The 22,992-nt window shown below is 56.8% G+C and overlaps 4 protein-coding genes across 4 annotated transcripts; 3 read left to right on the forward strand and 1 right to left on the reverse strand.

Annotated features, from left to right (window-relative positions):
- On the forward strand, positions 1-7,398 carry NCLIV_047190 (hypothetical protein; the record flags this gene model as incomplete). The annotated part of the gene is made up of 11 exons (XM_003884269.1): positions 1-1,757; positions 2,280-2,445; positions 3,061-3,138; positions 3,719-3,827; positions 4,320-4,390; positions 5,046-5,190; positions 5,450-5,526; positions 6,077-6,226; positions 6,467-6,572; positions 6,801-6,833; positions 7,301-7,398. The coding sequence occupies 11 exons, from the start codon at positions 1-3 to the stop codon at positions 7,396-7,398; spliced, it is 2,790 nt and encodes a 929-aa protein (XP_003884318.1).
- A 1,352-nt stretch (positions 7,399-8,750) lies between these two features.
- NCLIV_047200 (hypothetical protein) lies at positions 8,751-10,796 on the reverse strand (the record flags this gene model as incomplete). The annotated part of the gene is made up of 1 exon (XM_003884270.1): positions 8,751-10,796. One exon carries the CDS (start codon positions 10,794-10,796, stop codon positions 8,751-8,753), a length of 2,046 nt encoding a protein of 681 aa, XP_003884319.1.
- A 2,991-nt stretch (positions 10,797-13,787) lies between these two features.
- On the forward strand, positions 13,788-16,239 carry NCLIV_047210 (conserved hypothetical protein; the record flags this gene model as incomplete). The annotated part of the gene is made up of 4 exons (XM_003884271.1): positions 13,788-14,539; positions 15,112-15,227; positions 15,338-15,443; positions 16,107-16,239. The coding sequence occupies 4 exons, from the start codon at positions 13,788-13,790 to the stop codon at positions 16,237-16,239; spliced, it is 1,107 nt and encodes a 368-aa protein (XP_003884320.1).
- Positions 16,240-19,256: 3,017 nt separating this feature from the next.
- On the forward strand, positions 19,257-22,992 carry NCLIV_047220 (Calcium-dependent protein kinase, related; the record flags this gene model as incomplete). The annotated part of the gene is made up of 5 exons (XM_003884272.1): positions 19,257-20,010; positions 20,546-21,027; positions 21,402-21,699; positions 21,992-22,367; positions 22,752-22,992. The coding sequence occupies 5 exons, from the start codon at positions 19,257-19,259 to the stop codon at positions 22,990-22,992; spliced, it is 2,151 nt and encodes a 716-aa protein (XP_003884321.1).

Below are 22,992 nucleotides of genomic sequence, written 5' to 3' on the forward strand. Positions count from 1 at the left end.
ATGCCCCACCGGCCGTCTTCTTCCTGTACGGAGACAGAAGCGGGCTGGTCTCGGTCGCCTTGCGCACTGCGGTCTCTGAGCCGCAACGCCCCTCCTTGCTCTGCATCTCCGCTCTCCGAGCAGCCACTCTCCTCCGGCGGAGCGCCGGGGATGGGCCCTGTCGGCGGTGGCGCCGTACGCCCGGCGCATTTGTTTCGCCTGCAGCGTCGCAGGTTCGTGTCGCGTCGCGCCTCGGGCGGCGACCTTTCCTCCCCCTCTCAGAACGATAAGGCAGGGAGGAACTGCGCATCGCTTTCTTCCGGCGACTCTGGTTCGGGCGAGCAGGGACACGTCGCCGGGGACGCGACCGACTTGCAGCGGCTCTTTGAGGCGATGTACGTCCTCCCGGAGGACGATGCGTGCCATGCGAGCGTGAAGAAGCGCACGAAGAAAAGTCGGCGAAGCTCCGAAGCGGCTGCCGCATCGGCGAGGGGCTCTTCCAGCGGTGTGCCGACGAGCGACTGCTCACTCTCTGCGCCGGAGTTTGATCCAGTGCTCTCGACTGCCTCCCCTTCATTCGGAGGTCCTCTCGCCTCCCACGCTTCCTCGTGTCCAGAACTCCGCACCTCGCCTACCTCTTCAGAGGCCTCCACGTCTCCGCCGTTTTGCCTGCCTGCAAAGCCTGAAGAGCTTCCTGCCCCGTCATCGACTCGGGCGCACAGTCCCCCGTTCCTCCCCGCACCGCACGGACTGTTGTCACGCCAGGCTGCTGAGCCGCCTCAATCTTCTTTCCCTTCGCCACCCTCTCGTCAGTTCCCCTCTCTGACATCAGTTCCATCCTCGTCTCCCCCTTCTTCCTCGTCTCTCCCTTCTTCCTCGTCTCCCCCTTCTTCCTCGTCTCCCCCTTCTTCCTCGTCTCTCCCTTCTTCCTCGTCTCCCCCTTCTTCCTCGTCTCTCCCTTCTTCCTCGTCTCTTTCTTCTTCTGGCGGGGTGCATGCAGGGGGGTCAGGAGATCTCGGTCACTCTTCTGCTTCCCGCGTCTTTCCTGCTTCGCCTTCTCTGCCTGCGTCTTCGTCGCGGTCGCCTTCCTCAGCTGCAGGTTTCGCCTCTCAGCCGCCCGCTGAAGACGATCTGGACGACCCGATCGCCTGGTTCCTCGATTCGTCTGCGTCTCCTCTGGCTGCCTCCCTGCCGCCAAAGCCGACGCCGCCCCGGTTGTCGCGGCGGCGGACTCTTGCTCGCGCGGCGTCTGTGCCTCGAGACCGAAACCGCTGGATGACTCAGCCGGACGTCCTGATCAAGATGATGTTCAAGGCTTCGCAGAACAACGTGCGCGACGCCAATCTGTGGAAGGTCTTTGTCCAGCGCGTGGCTCTGACGGCGGTGCACATGAATGCACACCAGCTGGCCCTCACGCTGTACGCCTTTGCTCGCGTGCGCTACTTCGACGCGCGGCTTCTTCACACACTCGCCCCCTTCGTCTTGAAACTGCTCGACCAGTTCTCCCCACAGGGCCTCAGCCTGGTCTTGAACGCATTCAAGAAGCTGCGCGTTCACAAGTACGACACCGTCGAACTCATCACCAACCAGCTGTGCCTGGAGATCCACAAATGCGGCGCACAGGACTTGGCGCTCGCAGGCAACAGCTTGGCTTTCTTCTACGTCTACCACGCAAAGTTCTGGAAGCTGCTTCTCAAGCACCTCCCGCGCGTCGGACCGCAACTCACGCCGCCGCATGCGGCGATGCTCGTCGCCGCCTTTGCTCGGATCGACCTCAGGTACGTTGCGGGAGGAGGCAGCCGCGAAAAATAACGGAGGAAACAACGGTGGAAATAACGGGAGAAACCACGCCGAGAGGGAGAGAAAACAGCGCACGCCAGAAAGTCCACGTTTTTCGGGGGAGGGACGCGCAGCAGAAAGAAAGGGAGGCGGTTTTTGGCGGACGAGACCCAGGGGAGAAGACGAACAGGGCGTCCGGGAGAGGCGCAATGCGTGCACGAGAAGGCGCCGAACGCCCCGCGTTTAGTGTTCGAAGGGGAGAGACCGGAAGGAATGGGGAGATCAGGAGGGAGCGGAGCAAAGGGCGAGGGGCGACTGCCTTGGAACGGGGCGGGAAGACTCCCCGAGAAGATCGGCGCACAACCCTGGGGCCGAGAGGCTCGCCTCACTGCCTGAGGATCACTCGGGACCCAAAGGTGTGAGGAAAGCAAGCAGTCTGTCGAGCGTGGGATATCTCGCTGGAGAGGCTCGGGCCAGCGTTTCCGTCCTCGTGTCTTTGCTCGTGTGTGCGGCTTCTCCAGGGATGGCTCTGCGCTCTTGTTGCTGTCTCGGATCCTGAAGAAGCATTCTTTGTCTTTGGACCAGGCGCAGCTGTCCGTGGCCGTCAGCGCGTTCAGCAAGCTGGACTTCACGCATCCCAAGTTGACCATTTCCTTCCACAAGGCAGTCCACCACCTCTTTGCTCAGGTACCCAGTCCGCGACCGCCCCTCTCGCTCTTTCTGTGTCTCTCAGCTCCTGGTCACCTCTCCGTGAGCCCCGATCCTTCGCTCCGCACTCCCGCCTCTTTTTTGCATAGGTGTGTGCGGAGCGATTCCTTCTTCCGTGGTCCTGCCGTCCAGTGGGAGGGCTTTGAATTCGGCGACGGGGCTCTCCCACGGCAGGCTCCCTGGGGCAATACTCGATGCCGGTTCTGCCCCTCCGTCGCGCGAACGAGAGGGGAAATCCTCCGCCTCAGATGACGGCTTGGCTCTCGACTCGCCCCGTGTTTTCCTCCTGGCGGGCACAACTGCTGTCCGTCGCTTTTCCCCCACCACCTGCTCCCCTCTTTTAGCTCTGCAGGCGCCGGCGATGGCGGCGTCCGGAGCCTTCCCCCGCGAGCGCCTCCAGACGCACTGCGTGCCTGTGTCTCCGATCCACGGCACTCTGGGCGCGGTCCGAGGCCGCTCGCTGGCTGGATGGAGATTCGCGCTTCCTCTGAGCTTTTGACTCCGGAGCTGGGTGCACGGCGCCACCAGCACTTGCCGGCACGGGTGTTTGGAGCTACGTCCATCCGTTCTTCTCTCTCTCCGTCCTTCACGCAGGATCCGGACCCGTTCGACTGCCAGGCTCTTTGTCTCCTTCTCCACTCCACGGTGTGCCTCACCGGCGGCTCCGAACAGGTCAGGAGGCTGCGAAGAGACCAGGGGGGGGCGCACTGACGCCCGCGACCAAGGCACAGCAGCGGGAGTGTGTGTGCACCACGGCACTCGCGGCGTTTCCACCCCTGCCTCGCCCCAGCGTACGCGTCGTCTTGCGAAATCGGGCTTTCGTGCGCCAGCTTTCGTAACCAGCCTAGAGACAAGGGACGGAACAGGCCGATGGGAAAAGCGGGGAGGTCGTGTTGCATTTTTCGAGCGTTTCCCCCGCCCCCCACTGCGAGCGCGTCCGCCAAAGCTCGTCTCTTGTCTTCCGCTCCCGCTCCACGTTTCCTCATTCTTCAAGCAGCATTTTTACGCGTGTTTCAAGAAGGCGTGCATCCGTTTCACCGTTGAGAAAAGGCACGGTCGGCGTGATCAATGTTGACGGGAGGAGACACAGGATGGATGGAGCCCGCGCCCGCGAGAGAAGTTCCCCCGTTTTCCCTCGCCATTCGCCAGTCCGCAGGACTGAGAGGGGGCGAGAAGCAGTACGTGCCGAGTCGCGTAGCGCTGTGAAACTTCTTGCCTCGCTGCGGTCCGTCCCGCGTTTGTGTATGTACAGCTGATTCGACGCCTCCTCGTCGCACTCGTCCGAAAGTCGCCTTCCCTTGCTGTTCATCAGATGAGGAAACTGCGCCACACGGCAATTGTCTTTCAAGCACACCACCCCGGTAGGCGGCAGCAAAAGGACACCACAAGTGCGGGGTTGAACAGAAAGTCTGGAAACCTCCGCAAGGTTCGCGGAGCGCCGGGAAGTCCTTCCCGCTCGGCGCCACTTGCGGGTGTTCTCGGCTCGAGGAGAAAAAGGCCACGACGGCACGCACCTTTTCTCCAAGCAAAACCGCGGAAGACACACGCCACGGCCGCTTGAGAACGTGGGCGACGCGTGAGGGAAACCGCCTCCTTTTCTTTTCCTCGCTTGTCGACGCGGGGAAACAGGCTCCTCGGTCTCCTCCAGAAACCCTGTTCTCTCGTGAAGCCGCGTTGGCGTCGGACGCCTCGAGCGTTCGGCGTCCATTGCGTGAAAAGGGGGTAACGCTTGGAAACGCCCAGCGGTCCTTTTCTCGCCTCTTCGTGCCTCTCTGACGCATCTTCTGCAGAAGCCAACTGAGCCGCCCTCACATTCCCGCGAAGACCGGTCGCGCGTTGTGGTGTCTGTTCAGATCTCTACGAGCAACTCGACGAGGACGTCCGCCGGTTTCTGACGAACGTTCGAGATGCGACTCCCAAGGAGGTCCGCGACGCCTTGCGGTGCCGATAAACACCTCAAAGGATTCTTTGCGAATGCCTGCGAGGCCCCCCGTGCGCTTCCCCTGCTTGCGACTCGCGTTCGTCCTCGCGTGACGCAGGACTTCCCCTGTCTGTCTGTCTGTCTGTCTGTGGACACTCGCCCTTCGCCGGTCTCTGCATGAATGCATAGATACTGCGCTGCTTGACGCAGTCTGCGGGATGTGGTGGCTGCCTCGGCGAAGGCAGAGGGATTTCGCACACGTCGGGAGAGACTCAAAGAGGGCGGAAATGCGCAGCGCTGCGGCGCACCCGCTGCGCATTTGTGGATGTGCCTTTTCACAGACGTTTTGTTCTCGTCCAACTCGACGTGCCCAGTTCGTCTGCACGGTGTAGCTCCATCTCTGTGGATCGTGTCTTTGAGGGCCACCTTCTCTTCCGGTGGGGCGACGGGCAAGTGACTAACCCGCGGCGCCTCATCGCACAGAAGGCCTGGCGGCGCCGGTCGTCTACGTCGCTTCTCAGTGGCAAGACACTGCCGGTTTCCCAGACCTGTTGCACGCTCCGCTCGCTGCGGCTCAGATGAAGCCCGCGCGGCGCCGCCGGAGCTTGCGTGTGTCTCTGAACAGAACGTGTCGTTTTTTTGGGTGTATCTGCGTCAGCTAGGAGACCACGGATCGCGCTGGGCCGTCGAGGTTGCCTGGATGCTGCAAGAGATGGGCATTTCATTTCAGCGGCGTCTGTACATCAACGGGTGCCGCATCGATATTCTTCTTCCTGAGAAAAAAGTCGTTATTATGTGCGCAGGTGAGCATCCGAATCAAAACGCACAGGCTAGAAGGCAGCATCGAGGCGTGTTCGGCGTTGCCGACGGGTCATCCGAGAGTCGGCTCGACTCGCGTTCCTCCCGCGGTGTGCAGTGGTCCTGGCTTCGTGGTTTCCAAAACACAATTTCTCATCACGCCCTCGGACCTTTGCACGGTTGCGTGCCAGTGTGTATTTGCAACGCCGTTTCTGTTTCACAAGCGCGCAAACGTTTCTCCATGTCTCGCGCGTCCCGTGGTAGGCCCCCACCACTTCTACCTGGACTCTACCAGGAGAACGGCGTACTCGAGACTTCAGCAGCGCCTGTTGGAGCTTCAGGTAAGGCGAGTCGCGAAGACGTCGGCGCCGTTCCGTTTCCTTTCGCCAAATGGGCACCGTGCGCGCGCCGCCAGTCTGCCGGCGTCGCTAGCCGACCCCTTCACGGGGAGCTCTCGCCGTGTCACTGCACCAGCTGGCCGCTCTGGAGCAGCATCGGACATCGCAGAATCACCTGCCGCGGGAGGGTCGGCCGAGGCGTTGCGCCTCGCAGCGTTTGGAGTGGGGAACGCGTTCTGAGGTGCGTGCACGCGTTCTGAGGTGCGGACACGCGTTCTGCGCTCGGCGGAGGCGGGGGAAAGATCCTTTCCAGATGGACTGGGGTGAAGAGCACACTGAACTACGGCTTCCTACCTTCGCTCGCGCAGACACGAGTCTCCTCTACGACTCCGAGTCGTGTCGCCGGCCCTGTGTTTCACTGCCGTTCTTCGCTGAACCTCACACGCTTTCGCTCTTGCTGCTGCGCGGGTGTGGTTCTTCTTTCCTCGCGTCACCCCAGTTGGCCTGCATGCGTTTGGGTATCGGCTTGGCTGCGCTTTGCGTCTGTTTCCAGGGCTACGCCGTCTGCGTGCTGCCCTACTACGAGTGGTCTGAGCTGAAGAGCCCCGAGGAGAAGCAGCGGTTCCTGTGGACCTTCGGACGTCGCGCGGCAGCAGAAATTCAGACGGCAGCGCTCGCCGGCGAGGCACATGCTGATGAAGAGGTACATAAATGAAAACCAGAAGCGCAGGATGCTTTCTTTCTCCGCAGGTTCTCGTGGTGGCTCTCTGAAAAACTCGCGTCCATATCAGCAAGAGTGGATACGCTGTCCCACTCTGCAGTGGAAACAAAAAAACATGCGGGGCTCCACATACGACTGCACTTGGACGCGTTTTTCGTCTCATCAGTTCTGCCCGAGTTTTCAGCCTTCCTGCTTCTCGCCTTTGTTCATGCATCGATGCAGAGCTCGGAGCGAGTTGCCTACGCGAATACTTTCTCAGAAGACCCTGTCGAGCTCGCCTTGACTGCAGAGGAGGCGTTCGACGAGGATGAGGACTCCTGCAGCGACAGTAAGCCGAAACGCGGAGAAAAGAAAGGACGGGCAATTCCGTGTGTGTACGGGAGGCGTTAAAAGCTCCTGCCTACGATCCGTGCGTGTGAGTGAACGAACAAATACGGGGCCTCTCCAGAGCGAGGAGTGACGCTACCCGGATACACGGAGAGCATGCCTGCAGTTGAGGCGAGCGACTGCGGGGGGCGTTTCAACGCGAGACGCTGTCCCGTTATGTTTTTTCCAGCATCTGATCTGTGTTCGGAGATTCTGGGTGAAAGTAAGCGCATTTCGGTTCCTCTCTGAAAGTGGGCGTTTGCAGCGCGACGAGAACCACTTTGTGCTCACTAAAGCACGGAATACCGACACAGTCCACGCTGATTCTCGCGCCGACTGCTGGAGGAGCAAGGGCGGCTTCCGTTAGCCGGGGCTTTCCAGACAGAAGAGCAGCGGCGGGTTTAGGGGTATCTTCTGTTCCACGTATCCTGTTAGTTTTCTTTTTCCGTGAAAACGTAAGAGGCGCGCACTTGTGTCTGGACCTTTATGGTTTCAAACACCTCCTCAAGCTCGCGTGTTTCCTCCAAAGGAATCGGAATTGAGTAGACAGTCTAAGGTGTGTTCAATTCCTACAAAAATGAAATGCTTTAGTGGACGTAAGCAGTAAAGCAGATTTCATTTCCCACGATCGTTTCGTCGCCAAACATACGCACTGGCACCTAATAAACTTTCTTTCATTGAATTGTGCAGGCGACCGGCCACCAGACCCCTTCGACGATCTGCAGGAGTCCCTGCCGCACGCTTTCGGGGATCGAACAGAAGAGCGTGACGCCCAGCACCAGGCGTGACGTTCGTTCTTCGCTAAAAATGATTGCATGCAGTATCGATGCCCGTTTCCTCTTCGCCGTGGATTTGTGCGCCTCAAAGCGTTTTTTTTCGCCGTGATCTGGCGGCGCGACCAGCCGGCTCCGTTGTCCAACCGGATCCTCGCGGAGTTACGAAATCCAGGAGGCAGAGTCCCAGCTGGAGTCTGAGTGTCCACTGCGCTGTTTCACTGCTCGGCACAGACTGCACCGTCGGCTTGGTTCTGCCGCACGGTGCGTTTGTGAAAGCAAGAAAGGAAGCTCCGCCCCTTCACCGGCGATGGGAACCTCTTCTGCAGTTTGTTGCGAGTAAAACCTTGTGGCCAGTCGAGGCCAGTGCATATTTTATACCGGAAAGGGAAGTGCAAAGAGTGTGCGGTGTCGCGTAAAACGAGAACGCGGCTGCTACTGAATGCGAGACGGGCATCAGCCGGTCTCGCATTCCCGCCACACACTGAAACGGCGCAAGTTGGCCTGGCGCAGAAACTGAGACAAACGCATGTCACTGGCCAGCAAAGAAACACCACAGAAAAAACATTTTCATCGGACGATACGCTGGTGGGCGAAACGGAATGAACAAGCTTTCGCACTCTGCAAGCAAAAACGAGCGGACGCCAGCTTGTACATTTGTAAAATGCCACAAACCCTTTTATACAGTGACAAAGTAGCCCCTCGCAACTCTCAGAGTTCCGGCGACCAAACTCAGGGGGTACACCCCTCCCTTTTCGTAGCCATCTATGAGGAATCCCACGAAAGCTACTAGCGATCGGTTCTACCCATACACAAGCCTTTCATTGAAAAAACGGAGATTCCTGTAGAAGCTGAGAGCCATGAACTCCCGGGAGACTGCGGACAGTGTGTTTACACACGAAACTTCGCATCGTCCCGACGAGTCTTCGTGTGAACGCCCTGGTAAGTGCAAGGCGGCAACCCGTCATCTCCGCGACCTCCCGGGCCATGCCTGGCCATTCATGTCACCTGCAGTTGGACCCCACGGCCAATGGAGGCCTTCCGAATACTCCAAAAGTCGAATGTGAGTGTTCTCGCCTCGTCCTCCAAAAGTCGGAAGTGTGTGTTCTCGCCTCGCCTTGTCCACCCTGACGTGGTTCTGTTCCTTTGTGCGCGTCGTACGGCTTTCTCGCTCTCGGAGGCGCTGTCCCTCGAAAAAGAGAAAGCGAAGAAAATGTCCCTCCAGCATGCACATGCTGACGCCACGTGTTTCCCTGGTCCCGGCTTGGACGGCGGATGCGCTTTGTCCTTCCAGCAGGAAGACCGCGAAAAACACAGCGACGGGGGCGCCTTGCTCCCTTCTCGTCTCCGCCCGCGCGTGCGCCTGTCTAGCTCGTCCAGTGTATCTCTTCTTCACACACGCGTGCACCCGGTAGCACTCGGTCTGTTTTGTCGCTCAGCATGACAGCCTGTGGGGCGGGAGACGCTGTTCCTGGGCGGGAGGCGGACCACTGCCTTCGCGCAGGGTCGAAAAGGAGATTTGTTTTCCAACAAAGACTCCACACAACCAAGCACGCGAAGGCCGCGCCCACTATGCTGAGGACTGCAAGGGACAACCAGGCTTGAACGGGTTTCGCAGGAAAGTTGAAGATACTGTAGACGTAGCCGACCTTGTCGCCGACTGTTAGGGGAACCGCGTAGACGATGGCGCTCATCACGCAGTAGGCGAAACTAACGAGAAGAAACACCCAGAAATGGTACACCAGAAAGGGGACTCTTCCAGTGTACGTGATCAGAAACGCGGAAACGAGACACACGGAGTGCTCGAGAACACTCGAGGGACTCCGGAAAAACTCACCAAACGGCACAAGGACGCACCAGAACACAAACACGCACGTCAGGGCCGCAACGGTTGCCACCATCCAAATCGTGAAAAGGAGAAAGGTAAGAAACCGCTGTGAACAAGACGGCGAGGCCGCGTCTTCCGACCTCCTCTCAGCGGGCGCTGCAGTTCGGCTGCCCTCGGGCTGCGGAGTCGGCACCCGCACCTCCTGCCTCACCCTTTCCACGTGACTATTCCCGTCTCCATACCCCGCTCCCAGTGTCCTGCCTTCCCCAGCGCACTTCCCTTCTTCCCCGAGTGCGCCTGGTTTTCCCTCCCCGTGGGGCTGGCGCACTGGACAAGGCGAACCCAGCGTGGGAGACTCCTCGCGGGTGGAGCGGCTCCCAGAAGAGAGTCGCCCAGCGTCTTTTTTGCCGGCAGATGCAGGCGAATCCCTCGAAGCATGGACAAGAAAATTCGAAACATGAAAGCTTTCCACCGCCGACTCCGCCTCCGTCGCTGTGGTCTGGGACGACGTGCCCCGGAGAGGCGCCGAGGCCGACGCAGCTTTGCTGTCAAACAGAACGCCGTCGTGACACAATTCTGGATCGTTCAACAGACACGCGTACGCTTGCCGCGTGCGAGCCCGAAGTGAAAAGACCTGTTTCCACCAGGGACGGTGTCGGGCTGCCTCCGCGGCAGTTCCCCCGCTTCGCTGCGCAACGCCGGCGTCCTTCGCGTCCCGCGCGTCGCCCACGGTGCAGCTGACAGAGTCGTGATGCATAAAGCTCTCCTGCGTTCGCCGCTCTCGCGCACTGCGTAGAATGGACGGGAGAGCCGCAATGCTGCACACTGTCGCCACGACGGCGTGGACCGTAGCCAAAAAGTTCGCCCACATTGTGAAGAAGACATACGGTGTATCCGACATCATGGAAATCCAGATAAAAATCGACAAGAGGGAGAGGGCGAAGAAGAGACGGAGAAGGAGCAGCGAAAACGGATCGAAGAAGTCGAAGCGGCTGCACGCAAAAACCTGTCGCCAGTCCCGCCCGTGCAGCGTGAAATCCAAGCCCTTTGTACAGATCTGTCGACTCTCGTAACCGAGTTCGTGACACATGCTCACCGACGACGCCGGCGCCGCCGCTTGCTCATTCGCGCGCCGTCCGTCGAGGGGAGGAGATGTTTCGCCACGCTGGCCGTCTGCGGCTGTACATACAGCGAAGGAAACGTGAGCAGGCGGAGCCGCACGGAGACTAGAACCCGACGCAAGGGCAGTTTTCGTTGAGTTGGTCTCGACAGTCTCCATCGATCCTTCGCCACCGCCGCTGGGCATGTCGGAGGCATACACGCTTGCGAGAGGTTCTCCGGACGCACTGCGTTTGCCGAGACAAACCGGAGATTTTGCACGCTCTCCGGCGCCCTCTCCATTCATTGAGGCAGGCGTGTCCTCGACGCGAGGACACGAAACGCCAGTAGAACAAAGTGCCGCAGAATTGGATTCCGAACAGCCGTCTCGCTCGCGTTTCGGCAGTCTACTGTCGACTGCTGTCCCCTCTGTTTCGCCGAGTCGAACAGCAGAGGGAGACCGGCCTTTCTCGAGAGACGCCGCCATGTTTACCCTCTGAACGTTACGGTTCTGTACGGGAAACGCCTCTCGTAGAGCAACAATGCGGGCGACTTTAAGAGCAGCGCCCGAAAGTTCGGGGAACACACGACGCCTCTTACAGAATGAACCGAGGGCAAGACATGCTCGCGTCGACGAACGCAGATCCTCTCGCAAACCCCGCTGAAGGAGTCTCACGCGGTTACTAGTAGGATTGGCGTCGCTGCGGCTCGTTTCGCGAGGAGTTAACCCAAACAGACACAACCACGTGAACGCAAGTGTGCTTGGCCGAAAGACACACAAAAGCTCTGGCAACCAGTTAGGTGTCCTGCACACACATTCAGTAGTCTCCCGCGGAAAATAGTCAAATTTTCGTCCACATCCTGAGTGAAGACTACGAGCACTCTTTTATTTGACCTGCTGGGATCCAAGGACTCTAGACGTGATGAAACAACCGTTCAACGGCCTTTGCAGAGGTGAAAAATCCTGGTAAGTCAACGAAACATGGGCATCTCTACTCGTCACAATCTAAGCAGCACAGTGACGTCCCATGGGTTCATCTAGCGTACCTTTCTCATGGAAATGACGAAACACGGTCACGCATATGTGCAACTAGTTCTACAACAGATGTTCACGGACACATCTGTTGCCGTATGGCTGGTAAGTTGCTCACACCAACGCGGTGTATGCCCCAGCACAGGGAGGGAGACGTCAGACAGACGGCGTGTCGGTCCTTTGGCCTCACTAAAACTACGGCAGGCGAAACACGGCACCGAGCAGTGGCTCTTCACAACGTGCACCGACCCGCCAAGGCTGTTGCCACGACGTTTAGTGTTGTTTCGCGGTTCGCTAGCCCTGGGTTCGCTAGCCTGATGAACATGACATTTGCCAAGAACGCTACGAAAGAGCCGGCAAGACAAACGTCCACCGCGTGCTTCCACAAGCCAGCGGTGTGGAGCAAAAAATAAATATGGGGAGCCGTTCGGCTCTCCGCAGATCTGACGTGCGTCAAACCTGAAGTACACGCAAAGGCGGTATATTCGCTCCGCCTAATTGCCTTTTTTGCAGAACAAAAAACCCGAGGCACACCTCCAGAACGGTTAACACAAGGACTTTTGACGAACAGTTAGTTTCATTGAGACGATGCCTTCTGAAGCTCCGCGCATTCTCCCTTTTCAAACCTCGCAAATGAACGGTCCGTTTCCCCACCGGAATTCTACGGACGCCTAAGCTATTGCAAACCAGAAGACAACCGCAACTGCTTATTGCTTGGAAGGTCACATATCCGTATCAACAGATAGTGTCGAAGGCGAGCTACTGCCAAGACTGAGCAGCAACACGGATGCCGGTGATACGTGAGCGGGAATTTGTGGACGCTGTAGAGAAGAGGCTCCTCACACGAGACAAGGAACAAAAATTCACGAAAAACAGCCGCAAACGCGCGAACAAAAATTCGATAAAACTGCCATTGGCAACGAATTACCCACGTGTTCAATCGAACAAATTAGCATATCTGGTATCCAGAAGCCGCGCGTCGCATAACTTTTTGACTGTCGGTGAAAACTATGGTCGAGAAAACATGTGCTCTTTTTCCCTCGCACCCTGCACACACGTCCACAGACCCTGGGAATTCGAAACGCAGTCGGGAGCGTCCGATAAAAACACAAACAATACAAGCACTGAAGACTCTTTCGTCCCCTTTTTCTTAGTGAATGACACACCCCAAGCACTTCCTGCTTTTTATGGTAAAATCCCTTGACTTCCATATATCTTCCGCATCATTTATCTGGGCACTTTTTAGGCGTTCACCGAAGAGGGCTGCTTCACTGCTTCACTCACTGGCGACCCGCTGCCTCTGCCTAGGAGTCCAGCTCTGGAGCACGTGAAATCGCCTACGTGATGGTCCTGAAGAATGAGGTTTCCAAGGTGTAATAGGGCCGTGGCCGGTTTGTTTTAATTGATTTTTTAGATACACATGTTAAAACTTTGACTTCTTTTTTCCTCTAACACGTTTGGATAGATACACTGTATTTTTTTTAAACGGGAAATGCTGTGAAAAAAGTATTGGAATTATGTTTAAGTAAAGAGGCTCTCCACCGAACTGAATGAAGAACTGGGTTTGAAAACGCCATCGGCGCGACAACAGGCGTTTCTCTCGTGACAACACATGCAACGGCGCTAACCCTGAAGGCGGGTGCATGCATCTTTTCGAGACAGCACGAGCACCGGTATACTCGAGGAGCCGTGTCTCGCGTCCTACTCGTCTCCGGAAGACACACACACACGCACACACATCACTTGGGTTCGGATTTCTCCTCATGTGTTTTGACCAAACGACGGCTTGGGACATGTAGCTGAGAGTTTCCTCTGCTGCAGTGTTCCCGACTGGTCCACCCCTGTCTTCGCACTTTTGCCTAGTCTTCTGCATCGCGCGGAGACTCCTCTATCGCCGGCCCCGCGACGGTAGTTTTTCCCTCAGTTCCTGCGAAGGCTGGCACAAATCTGTATACGCGGTGCTGCCTCGTTCATTTCCACAGAGAGACAAACTGTTGCCACGTGTGTGTGCGCTGTTGCGCCACACAGGCCAGCGACGCTGCTCAAAAGAGCCTGTAGCGTCAAGCCTCTGCGTGCAGGCTGTACACTAGCTGTCCACAGCTGCGTTGCGGCTTTCTTCTAAGGGAGAGATTGGCAGTCCGTGCACGTTTTTCCTGCTTTTCTGAAACAGATCCGCGACCAGTGCGTTACCGCTTAAGAATAGTTATAATACCGGCACAACTGGTTTCAAGTTGTTTTTCCTAGTTCTCTTGCACACGTGAGCAGCAGCCGTTAGCTTCTCCGTCACCATGGTCCCTCTCTTTGGTGCAACCCCTCTTTCGTCTACACTGTCAGTCACGCCCACGGCGTCTCTCTTGGCTGTCTCGTCCCTCTCGGCTCTCTCGTCGTTTCGTCGTCGTGTAAACTTTGTGCCGCCTTTTGCAGACTGTCGGCTCTGCCGCCACGATGCGCCGACCCGGCCAGGCAGGTCTTCCTAGAGTGCGAGATTCTTCCCCCTCTCAAAACAGTCGGTTTCCCCACCCCGGAGGAATGGCAACCCAGCGGTGTCTTTCTGCAGGCACGGCGGACTTCTCTCCGGCGTCCTCGGGCAACGCCGAGTTTTCAAAGTTTCCCGGTCGCTCGTCGAAGGCTCGCCCGTCCCTGTCAGCAGCTGGCGGCGGTCCGCCCTTGTACGTTCTGGCCTCCGGTGCCTTGTACGGCAGTGAAACGTTTCAACCCAAGTATGTGCTTACGCAGATCATTGTGCTTCAGTCTGCCTTCTACTTTCTGTATGCTCTCCTTGCCCTCGGCGCACTCACGTTCTTCGTTGGCGACCGCGGAGACATGCTCGCGGTTCTTCCATTCGCTGGGCACGAGGCAACCTCCGACGGCGATGCGGCTTTCTCGGACCCGGCCGGCCGGGCGGGGGGACTGGTTCCCGCTCGGCGTTTCGTGATTCGAGAGTCCTCGCCCAACGGAAACGAAGACACTGCAGCGGTCGGATTCGAAACGGACAGCCGACGGTTTGCCGAACCGCACGGCCGTCAATCTGCGGCACGAGACGGCGCAGACTTAAATGAAGGCGCATCTGGGAGATATTGGGGGACGGGGCGAGGAATGCGGCGGGCAAAGATCTTGTTTGAGACAGAGCTATACCGGTTCGCGACCAGGGAAGGCCGCGTTCTCCTTCTCGTCTTGTTTCTCTCGAGCCTCGCAATGTACGGTTCTCTTTTCGCCCACATACAGTGCCGACGGGTAGATTGCCGCAAGAAGTCACGTACAAGTAGAAGAATGCCTTCTGTGAGGATCTGACGGGCTGCGTGCAGTCATCGGCAGTCACAAGTCCTCCGTTGCGTGGGAGTCAGCGCAAAGGCATTATCGCAGTGCGTCAGCTGCTGCAGATGCATGCATGTCCTGCGCCGACCCTTACGAAGGCTTGTGTCGAAGAACCAAGTCAGCTGGAATACTAGCCAGTCCCCGGCCGCGTATGGATCGGCTGGGACGTCTCCCGGCTCGAGAAGGATGTCTACTTTTCTCTGTTTCTTGGCAGGGCGTCGAATCGGGTGTTTTCCCGGGAGTGATGGTTCACGTGCAGCGGGCTCGCTCCACGCGCGTCCTTTTTCGGGGAACATTCACCGGTCGTTCCGCTTGCTCGTATAGATAAAAAGCGAGAAATTGCGTGTTCGCCGGCGATGCTTGGCGTTAAGACAGCTGCGTCTAAAGTAAGTCCCGGTGGGGAGACTGTACGTGCAGCTCGGGGCTACGTTTCCTTTTTACTGGTTGTCTTCAGGGCGTACCTGGTCTTTTTGGTTGTCCAGAGGACGCGGAAGTGCCTCGACTTTTGTTTTTCTATTCACTTCTTCCACCTGCTGGCTTGTTGGATCTTCGGCGGATTCCCCTCCAACTGTAAGTGGCGTTGCGGGACCTCTTTTTCCATCGCTGAATTGCAGCGGTCTTGCTGACTTGACTTGGAGCGCTATTTTGTACCGCATGCTGTGTCGGAAGATTTGTCGCAGCAGCTGGACTGTATAGGATGGGGAACTCAGAAGCCGCTCTCCCGAAGCGTCAGCAAGAAACTGGGATGAATGGATCATCCGTGCGTGTCTCCGCGCGTCACTTCTGGTACGGCTCGTGGAGTCGTCGTCAGTCATCTCCTGCTGCCACTGAGAGGGACAGTGCGAGAGCAGCTGTTTCCGCGCAATACCATTATCTGCATAGGTCTCAAAGAGGATGACGTCTCCCCTCATGAGTTAACTCTGGTTGTGTACAGTGTCATATTTCAAAGACGTTTTTCAAGGAACAGATGTGTGGCGACTAGAGCATTGTCGAAGAGTGTCAGGCAGGCGGTTTCCCGGTTACGTGGGTGTTCATTCTTAACGGGCGAGGGATCAGCTTGTTATCCCTAAGGTAACGTTCATCCGTTTTAAAACGATTCCTTTTTGTCCAGTTTGTGCAACAGAACGACAGGAAGAGTTTCCTAGTTCGTCTAGAGGTGCGGACAGGCGAAATAAAGCCGACACCGCGCTTTTCGATTCGGAAAGATGGGCGGGAGCCAAGCGTCACCTTTTTGTGTGCCTGGTGTGTCGTATGGACGGAGTGTAACACGGCCTCTCCACCTTCTTTCCGGTGGTAGATGGTGTTCAAGAAGTTCACACGGTAGGCGCGAAAGGCGCGTCTTGTCTCTTCGACGGAGGAGGTACGATAGTGTTGTGCACAACGTAGTTCTAGTGGTCTGTCTTGGTATGCCCCGTTTGCGCTCCTGCTTCCGTTGGGTGCTTTTTGCAGCAAGTTGGTGGCTGTGCAGCGCGGCATCCGCAGCGGCTACAACAGCACTCTCCCAGTATTTTTGCCGGAAAGTCGAAATGCAAGATATTCAATTGGAAAGACCACCTACCAGTCACCGCCGCTTTTCGTCTGAGGCTGACAGCATCATCTCCGTAGGAACTAACAGCAGCGACAGCAGCGGAGGATTCTGTCCATCCGCTACAGAATCCATGCCGGAGAAAAAGTCGCTGGACGACGTACGAGTCGTGAAAGAACTGCATGCGCCCCCGTGTTTCGGTGACGAAAATAGCCGGGGAAGCTCAAGTTCAAAGCCTGTTCTTGTCGGTCGATCGGTTCTTGTGCCGCCTGTTGGAGACCGCTTTCCGGGAACAGGGATGCCAGGACGGTCAGACCCAGAGGGAGTCGAACTTAGGTTGTTGTGACACCGATGGGTTTCCACATGTGTAGACAAGCGACGCAACAGGCGCAGTGGAATCACTGACTGCGACAACTGCCGCCTTTCACATCTTTCTTTCCGACTTGTCGCGACTACCATACTCATTTCCTTACACTCTCGCACGGTGTCACCTGCCTAGTAAGCGAAGTCGTCGTGCGGTTCGGATTAAAAATGTGCAGTGGCTCTCAACAACTTTGGCATTCTGGAGAGATACGTGGAGCAGCCTTAATCCTACACAGAACGAAAATAACTTTATGGCGAATATTGACTTCAACAGCAAACCGAATCACATCTCTGCTCGAGCAGCAACATATTTGCACCGAAATTCGTCTCCGCCCTCCCTGGCGAAAAACGCTTCCGGAGGCTGTTATCCCTGAAGTCGCCACCGGATCTTTTAATGGCCTACGCATCCGCGGTCCCCTGCATGTACAAACTGTATCAACACATTGCTCTTCCCGTGGGTGTTACGACAATTGTACTATTCAAGCTATCTTCGTCTCTATGGTGCCCGTTCGTTGCAAAATGCCGTTTCCGAATTCTAGCGCACACACCGCCCTTTGCGACCGGATCGGCACTTTCGGTGATCCGGTGTGCGTGTAGCCGCCGCGCAGTTTGTGTCTATAGGAGCCTCCGATACAAACCCACCACACACTCACTGTACGGCAATCGGCAGTTCTTGTGCGGGTGCAAAAACGGCAAAACATGATTTTTACGGCCGCGTTGCTTGGTGAATCCAGTGTCGAAGTCACGGCGTCCATTCGTCGACGGGGCCTGCCTTGTGCTACGATCAACAGCTAGCTCGTGAGCATCCACCATATATGTATGAATACATATATACATATATATAGCAGTTCCACTCTGGATCCCACGGTCCGCGCAAAAAAGTGGCGATTGCGCTCTTAACCGGGGAAGCAACTGACCAGTTGTTTTGCCAGAGCGAAGCGGGGACAGGCGGAAAGCACGGGTATGGCCCAAGAGAGCGCATGCGTGCAACAGGAAAAACTCCCGGCCTGTCAGAACGCATAGGGGGTCGGGAAGGTCACGTATAAACGCGGAATGCAAATGAAAGACACTACAACTTCAGTTCCGGCAGAAAGTGACGGGTGAGCACACGATGTTTTTCTGCAAAACCACCTTTCTTCTGACAGTCACAGAGAGCCTGAATTCGGTGCCAGCGCATTTTTTTGAGCCGCCTGTGCTCGTCAGAAGCACGCAACTCTTCCTGGCGTGATCGCTGGGGAATAGGCCGCGAGTTCCCGGAATTCTCGGACCTCTCATGCTCGGGAGCCGGCACACGGAATGTCCAACACCATGCGGTCAGTAATACTTGGATGGGAAAAGTGACAATAAAACCTTAGGCGTCTCGGTCTTCTCTGCGGGAAAAAAACCGTATCCACAGGCAGGAAACCCAGCGTTGGAATCCCTGCCTTTTGCCGGGCGAAGCCCGCTTGGATGTTTGTTCGTGGCGTCCCGTTTCCAAAGAGGGCAAAATTCGGCGTCGTCGAAACCAAGATGTTTGGGGGTTTTTTCGTTAGTTGAGCGTTGCGTCGCTTAAATGGTAGTGTGTTTGTCACTTTCCTCGCAAAAATGCAGGCCTTGTCTCTCGAAACTCTCTGGAGTGAGTCGCAAGACTGCTCGCGAAACGACTGAAGATACACGGCTATCCGGATCCTTTCTATTTGTCTTCCCCAAGCCCGTTTGTTTTTTTTGTGAAGCGCCCGTACTTTTGCGGCGTAGTTTTAAAAGCATCCACGGGGTTCTGCTTTTCGAGGCAAACCCTGGATCATTTATTTTTTCTTGCCGGGGCTGGTGTGCGTCGTATCGTCTGCGCACCTTTCTCGCCTTTTTGCTTGAAAAAGTCCACCCGCCACGTCCTACGGGTTTGGTCACTCCAAAAAAAATCCCATGATAGAGGAATGTTCCGAAATTCGAGTACTTCTGCGACCCGACTGCCGCAGCAGAGTGGGTGACGTGTTGACGGAGAACGCTTTTCCGTGGTTGTATCCAGCGTGTGCCCGGTGGTGCCCCATCGGGAATCTGTGCGAGTAGGAGCGGACGGCTGTCTTTCGTTGTAAGAATACTCTGGTCCGTCACCGCGATTGTTTATCGTCGTCTCCTGATGCCAGCGAACATCACTTTTCTTGCTCTCAAACAGTCCTCTGTGCTCTCACAGCCCTCTGTGCTCTCCACAGCCCTCTGTGCTCTCACAGCCCTCTGTGCTCTCACAGCCCTCTGTGCTCTCACAGCCCTCTGGTAAGGTCTGTCATGAACTCGCCGTCCTCCGCTTACCTACCGATTGAAGTGCTTTCGGAACTGTGACAGCGTATCGTCCTCTCTGGCATATTTGTGTCTGTCCCATTTGTACTTCTGAAGAGGTCACATTTTGCTGTTCTTCTGTCGCCTTTTCCCCCGCTTGCCGACGGCCCGTGTTTTTGCCTGGTCCTCTCGTGCGTATTTCGACTTGCGGTTCACGACAGTGTGTGTATGTGTGTTTGAAACGCCATCGCCTCGTCGTTCCCTTGCTTCCGGGTTTTGTGTGCTTGTTTCTGCGGAGTATCCGCGCGAGGCACAGTAGCGATCTCGAATTCCTGCTGTGGATATCCAAGACGGCGCCTTGCGGCAGCGTGTAGCCCAGTGCCTTCTGGAACCCTCGTCAGCCCGATTCGTCTTTTGCAACGCTTGCTCCTTTCTTCTTCTGGTTCAAATCTCCAGAGATGCCACTCAAGACCTCGTGGCACTGTTCGTGCAACGCCACCTTTCCAGGTGACTTGTTGATGGTTGTGGCGAATCACGACCGCGTGGGCAACTGGAATCCACAGAATTCGGTCGTTCTGTCGACAGACGCGTCGTCCTTCCCAACATGGCGCTCCGGCGAGGTGTGCTTCGATGAGCAACAGCCCGTCCGGCTCGAGTACAAGTTGATTATTCGCCGAGCCTCGGGAGAAATCTACTGGGAGCCGATCCCCACCAATCGCGTAGTCACGTTGACGGCCAACACATCCTCAGTCATCGAAAATGTATGGGGTTCGCTGGCCACCTGTTCCATTACTTTTTTCCCCCTGCAACCCATTCCTGGGCCGTCCTTCTACAAGCACGCGGCAGGCGGGTCCAAAAGAAAAGATGTTCGCGCTGCGTCTCTCCACTCCGCCGCTTCAGTCTCCGACGGCTCGGGCTCCGACGACGGGGCAAGACCGCAAGTCGGCGAATCGCGAAGAATGCTGCACAGCGTCCATGGACCGCCTGTCTCTTCTGGAACGGGAAAGGCCACAGCGGCCGCAGAGAGAGGGGGAAAAGGATACATCATGCCACATCACCAGTGCAACACCGGCCAGAGACGCGGGTCCACCAGTACGCAAGCTGCGGATGAAGCAGCAGGCGGAGGGAATCGTGTTTCCTTCAAACGGTCTGCCTTCATTCTGGCAAACACTGGGCCCATCACAAACTACTACACTGTATCAAAGACGATTGGTACGTTATTCGTCGGCCCAAGCACGCACTTCCCCCGCGAACGTTAATCTTCGCCGCTGGCAGCGATGATTCACGTTTCAACCGATGCTTCACGGGTGTACGTTCGACGCGCTCCTTTCTGCCTCCCCAACGCCAAGCGCCAAACAGGGGCGGATACCGTTTCTTTGTGTGGTTGAGTAGTGTCACCCTACCGGGTGGCGAGACCACGGACAGGAAGGTGGTACCTCTTTTGAAGACGTGCGGTTTTATCGAGGTTCGTTTTGCCGTGTACAAAACTGCATCTCAATGTTACAGGCGTGCCCATCTCGCCAGTTTACATACAGCTCAGCGTTCGCGTGTCTGCTGCTGAATAAGAACCGACGCTCTGTTTAGGAAGTCGAAAGGTTGTGAGAAGCCCAAGCGCATAGAAGGGTTTGAAGCAGACAAGAAGTCGAATGCAAGGAGAGAAAAGCGAAGCTCTAATTTTGCAGGTTTGCCGCTAACGTGTGTGACGCCAGATCCCTTTCTCGGACTTTTTCTCGGTGGTTCGTCGCAGGCCGCGGCACTTGGGGAGAAGTGAAGCTCGTCATTGACAATGCAACGGGAGCGCGTCGCGCGGCGAAGAAGATTCCCAAGTGTTACGTGGAAGATGCAGATCGTTTCCGCCAAGAAATCGAGATCATGAAGAGCCTCGACCATCCAAACATTGTTCGTCTGTACGAGACTTTCGAGGATATGACCGACTTTTACCTGGTGATGGAGCACTGCACAGGCGGTGAGCTCTTTGATCGCTTGGTCCACCAGGGTGTCTTTACAGAGGCGCTGGCCTGCCGCATCATGCGGCAGATCCTGGCAGCTGTCGCCTACTGCCACGCCCATCGAGTCGCACACCGAGATCTCAAGCCGGAGAATTTCCTTTTTCTGCACGACAATCCCGAATCTCCCATCAAGTTAATCGACTTTGGCCTTGCCGCACGATTCAAACCTGGTCAGCCCATGCGGACGAGGGCCGGAACGCCGTACTACGTCTCGCCGCAGGTACAAAAGAAGACACGAAAGCTCGCCAGTTGACCACCGTATACCCTCGAACTCAACCCTGCCGCTTGATCCAGATGTGCAGTCTTGTTCTCTCTAGAGTCTTCGTTGACCAGAAGCTATATATCTGTATTCAAAAAAATGTGTATTTCTATGACCACTTACCATGCTGTGTGCTTTGTGAAAAGGGGAGCATGCGTACTCGGTAGCGTTGACAGCGGATCGCGCGTGTTTCAAAATGCTGCCGTCCAGCTGGTGATCCGGTTCCTCATGAACGTCGAAGCCGCGTCGTTGGCGCTCCTCTGGGTTTTCGCTTTGTTTTCGCGCGTTTCACGCGAAACGCACCGTTGTGCGTTTCTGCCTGTGCGTGCACTCAGGTGCTGGAGGGGCGGTATGGCCCAGAGTGCGATGTGTGGTCTGCCGGCGTCATGATGTACATTCTCCTCTGTGGATACCCGCCGTTCAATGCGCCTTCGGATAGGGCGATCATGAACAAAGTCCGTGCAGGCCATTACACCTTTCCGGACAGCGAGTGGAGTCGAGTGTCGCTACAGGCCAAGGACCTTATCTCCCGTCTTCTTGACCGGCATCCCCGGACCCGGATCAGCGCAGAACAAGGCCTCCGCCACGCGTGGTTCGCCATGCATGCGCCAGGCGACCACTTTGAACCTCTAGGTGAGGCGAGGAGCCAAGGGTGGGGCGACAGGACTCCCGAATGCGACAAATCTTTCAAAGACGGGCAAGACGCATGCGTTTGTTTATATATAGATAGATATATAGGCTGCCGTTTTGGGTTGGTTCTCCGCTGTGGCAGAAATGGAGGAGGCCGTGCCGTTTGTCTCTCTATATGCGCAGCATCAGTTGGTGCTTGTCTGCCTGTATGCATGTGCGCATGCAGCCGTGTGTTTCTCCGGAGAGGCAGGCGGTGAGAGCTGTTTTGCTGGTAACTGTTCCATTTTGTCTGCAGGCCTGGATATCTTGAGCAAATTCCGGCGATTCCAGGGACTAAGTCGGCTGAAGAAGCTGGCGCTGACGGTGATTGCTCAGCATTTGGAAGACTCGGAGATTGAGGGCCTCAAGAACGTGTTCACGCAGCTCGACACCGAGGGCGACGGTGTCTTGACAGTGGAGGAAATCCGCAAGGGAATCGAACGCAGCGGCGTCCACTTGCCCCCGGACATGGTCCTGGAAGAAGTCCTCAGAGAAGTCGACACCGCAGGCACTGGAAGCATCGACTACACAGAATTCATTGCAGCCTGTCTCCATCAGTCGCACTACATCCGAGAGGAGGCGTGTCGAGCAGCTTTCCGCGTGCTGGATATCAACGGAGACGGCCTCGTCAGGTGAGTTTTTGTTTCAGACTTTTTTCACCAGCCGCTGCTCGCCAGACACACAGAGAGGAGGGGCGTGCCGGACGCAAAAAACCTTCTGGTTCTCGGAAGCCGTCACAGAAAGGGGCTGTGTCTCTGCAGGCTGACTTTTAAAAATTTTCCGAGGGGGGGGGGGGTGACAGTGCCGCTCCAGCGGTCTCTCGAGCAGTCTACCCGCGCTTCCGAGGGAGACGGGTAAAACTGGTTGGGTTCTTTTCGCTGCGTGGAAATAGGAGGAAGCACACCTGATATGAGGCAAGACTGCGGACTGTCAGTTTGTCCTTTTCGTGTGGTGTTGGGCTGACACCGCCCCTCACGAAAGGTGCTTGTCTCTCGCCTTTTTTCTTGCCCGTGCAGCGCTCAAGAACTGCGCCAAGTGTTCCACATGGCGGGAGACCTCGAGACAGATGCAGCGGCGGAGCTGCTGGAAGCCGACTCGGACGGCGACGGCCACATCACCTTTGAAGAGTTCTGTGGACTCATGCGCAAGGTGCCGTCGCTCGCCCTCGTCACGGAGCACACCGTGTCGATGATGCGGCGAACCTGCTCGCGAACAAACATCAGCGAGGCCAGTCTGACGCCTCGCGCCCCGGGGTGA

This window comes from Neospora caninum, chromosome X, assembly GCF_000208865.1.
Source record: "Neospora caninum Liverpool complete genome, chromosome X".
NCBI lineage: Eukaryota > Apicomplexa > Conoidasida > Eucoccidiorida > Sarcocystidae > Neospora > Neospora caninum.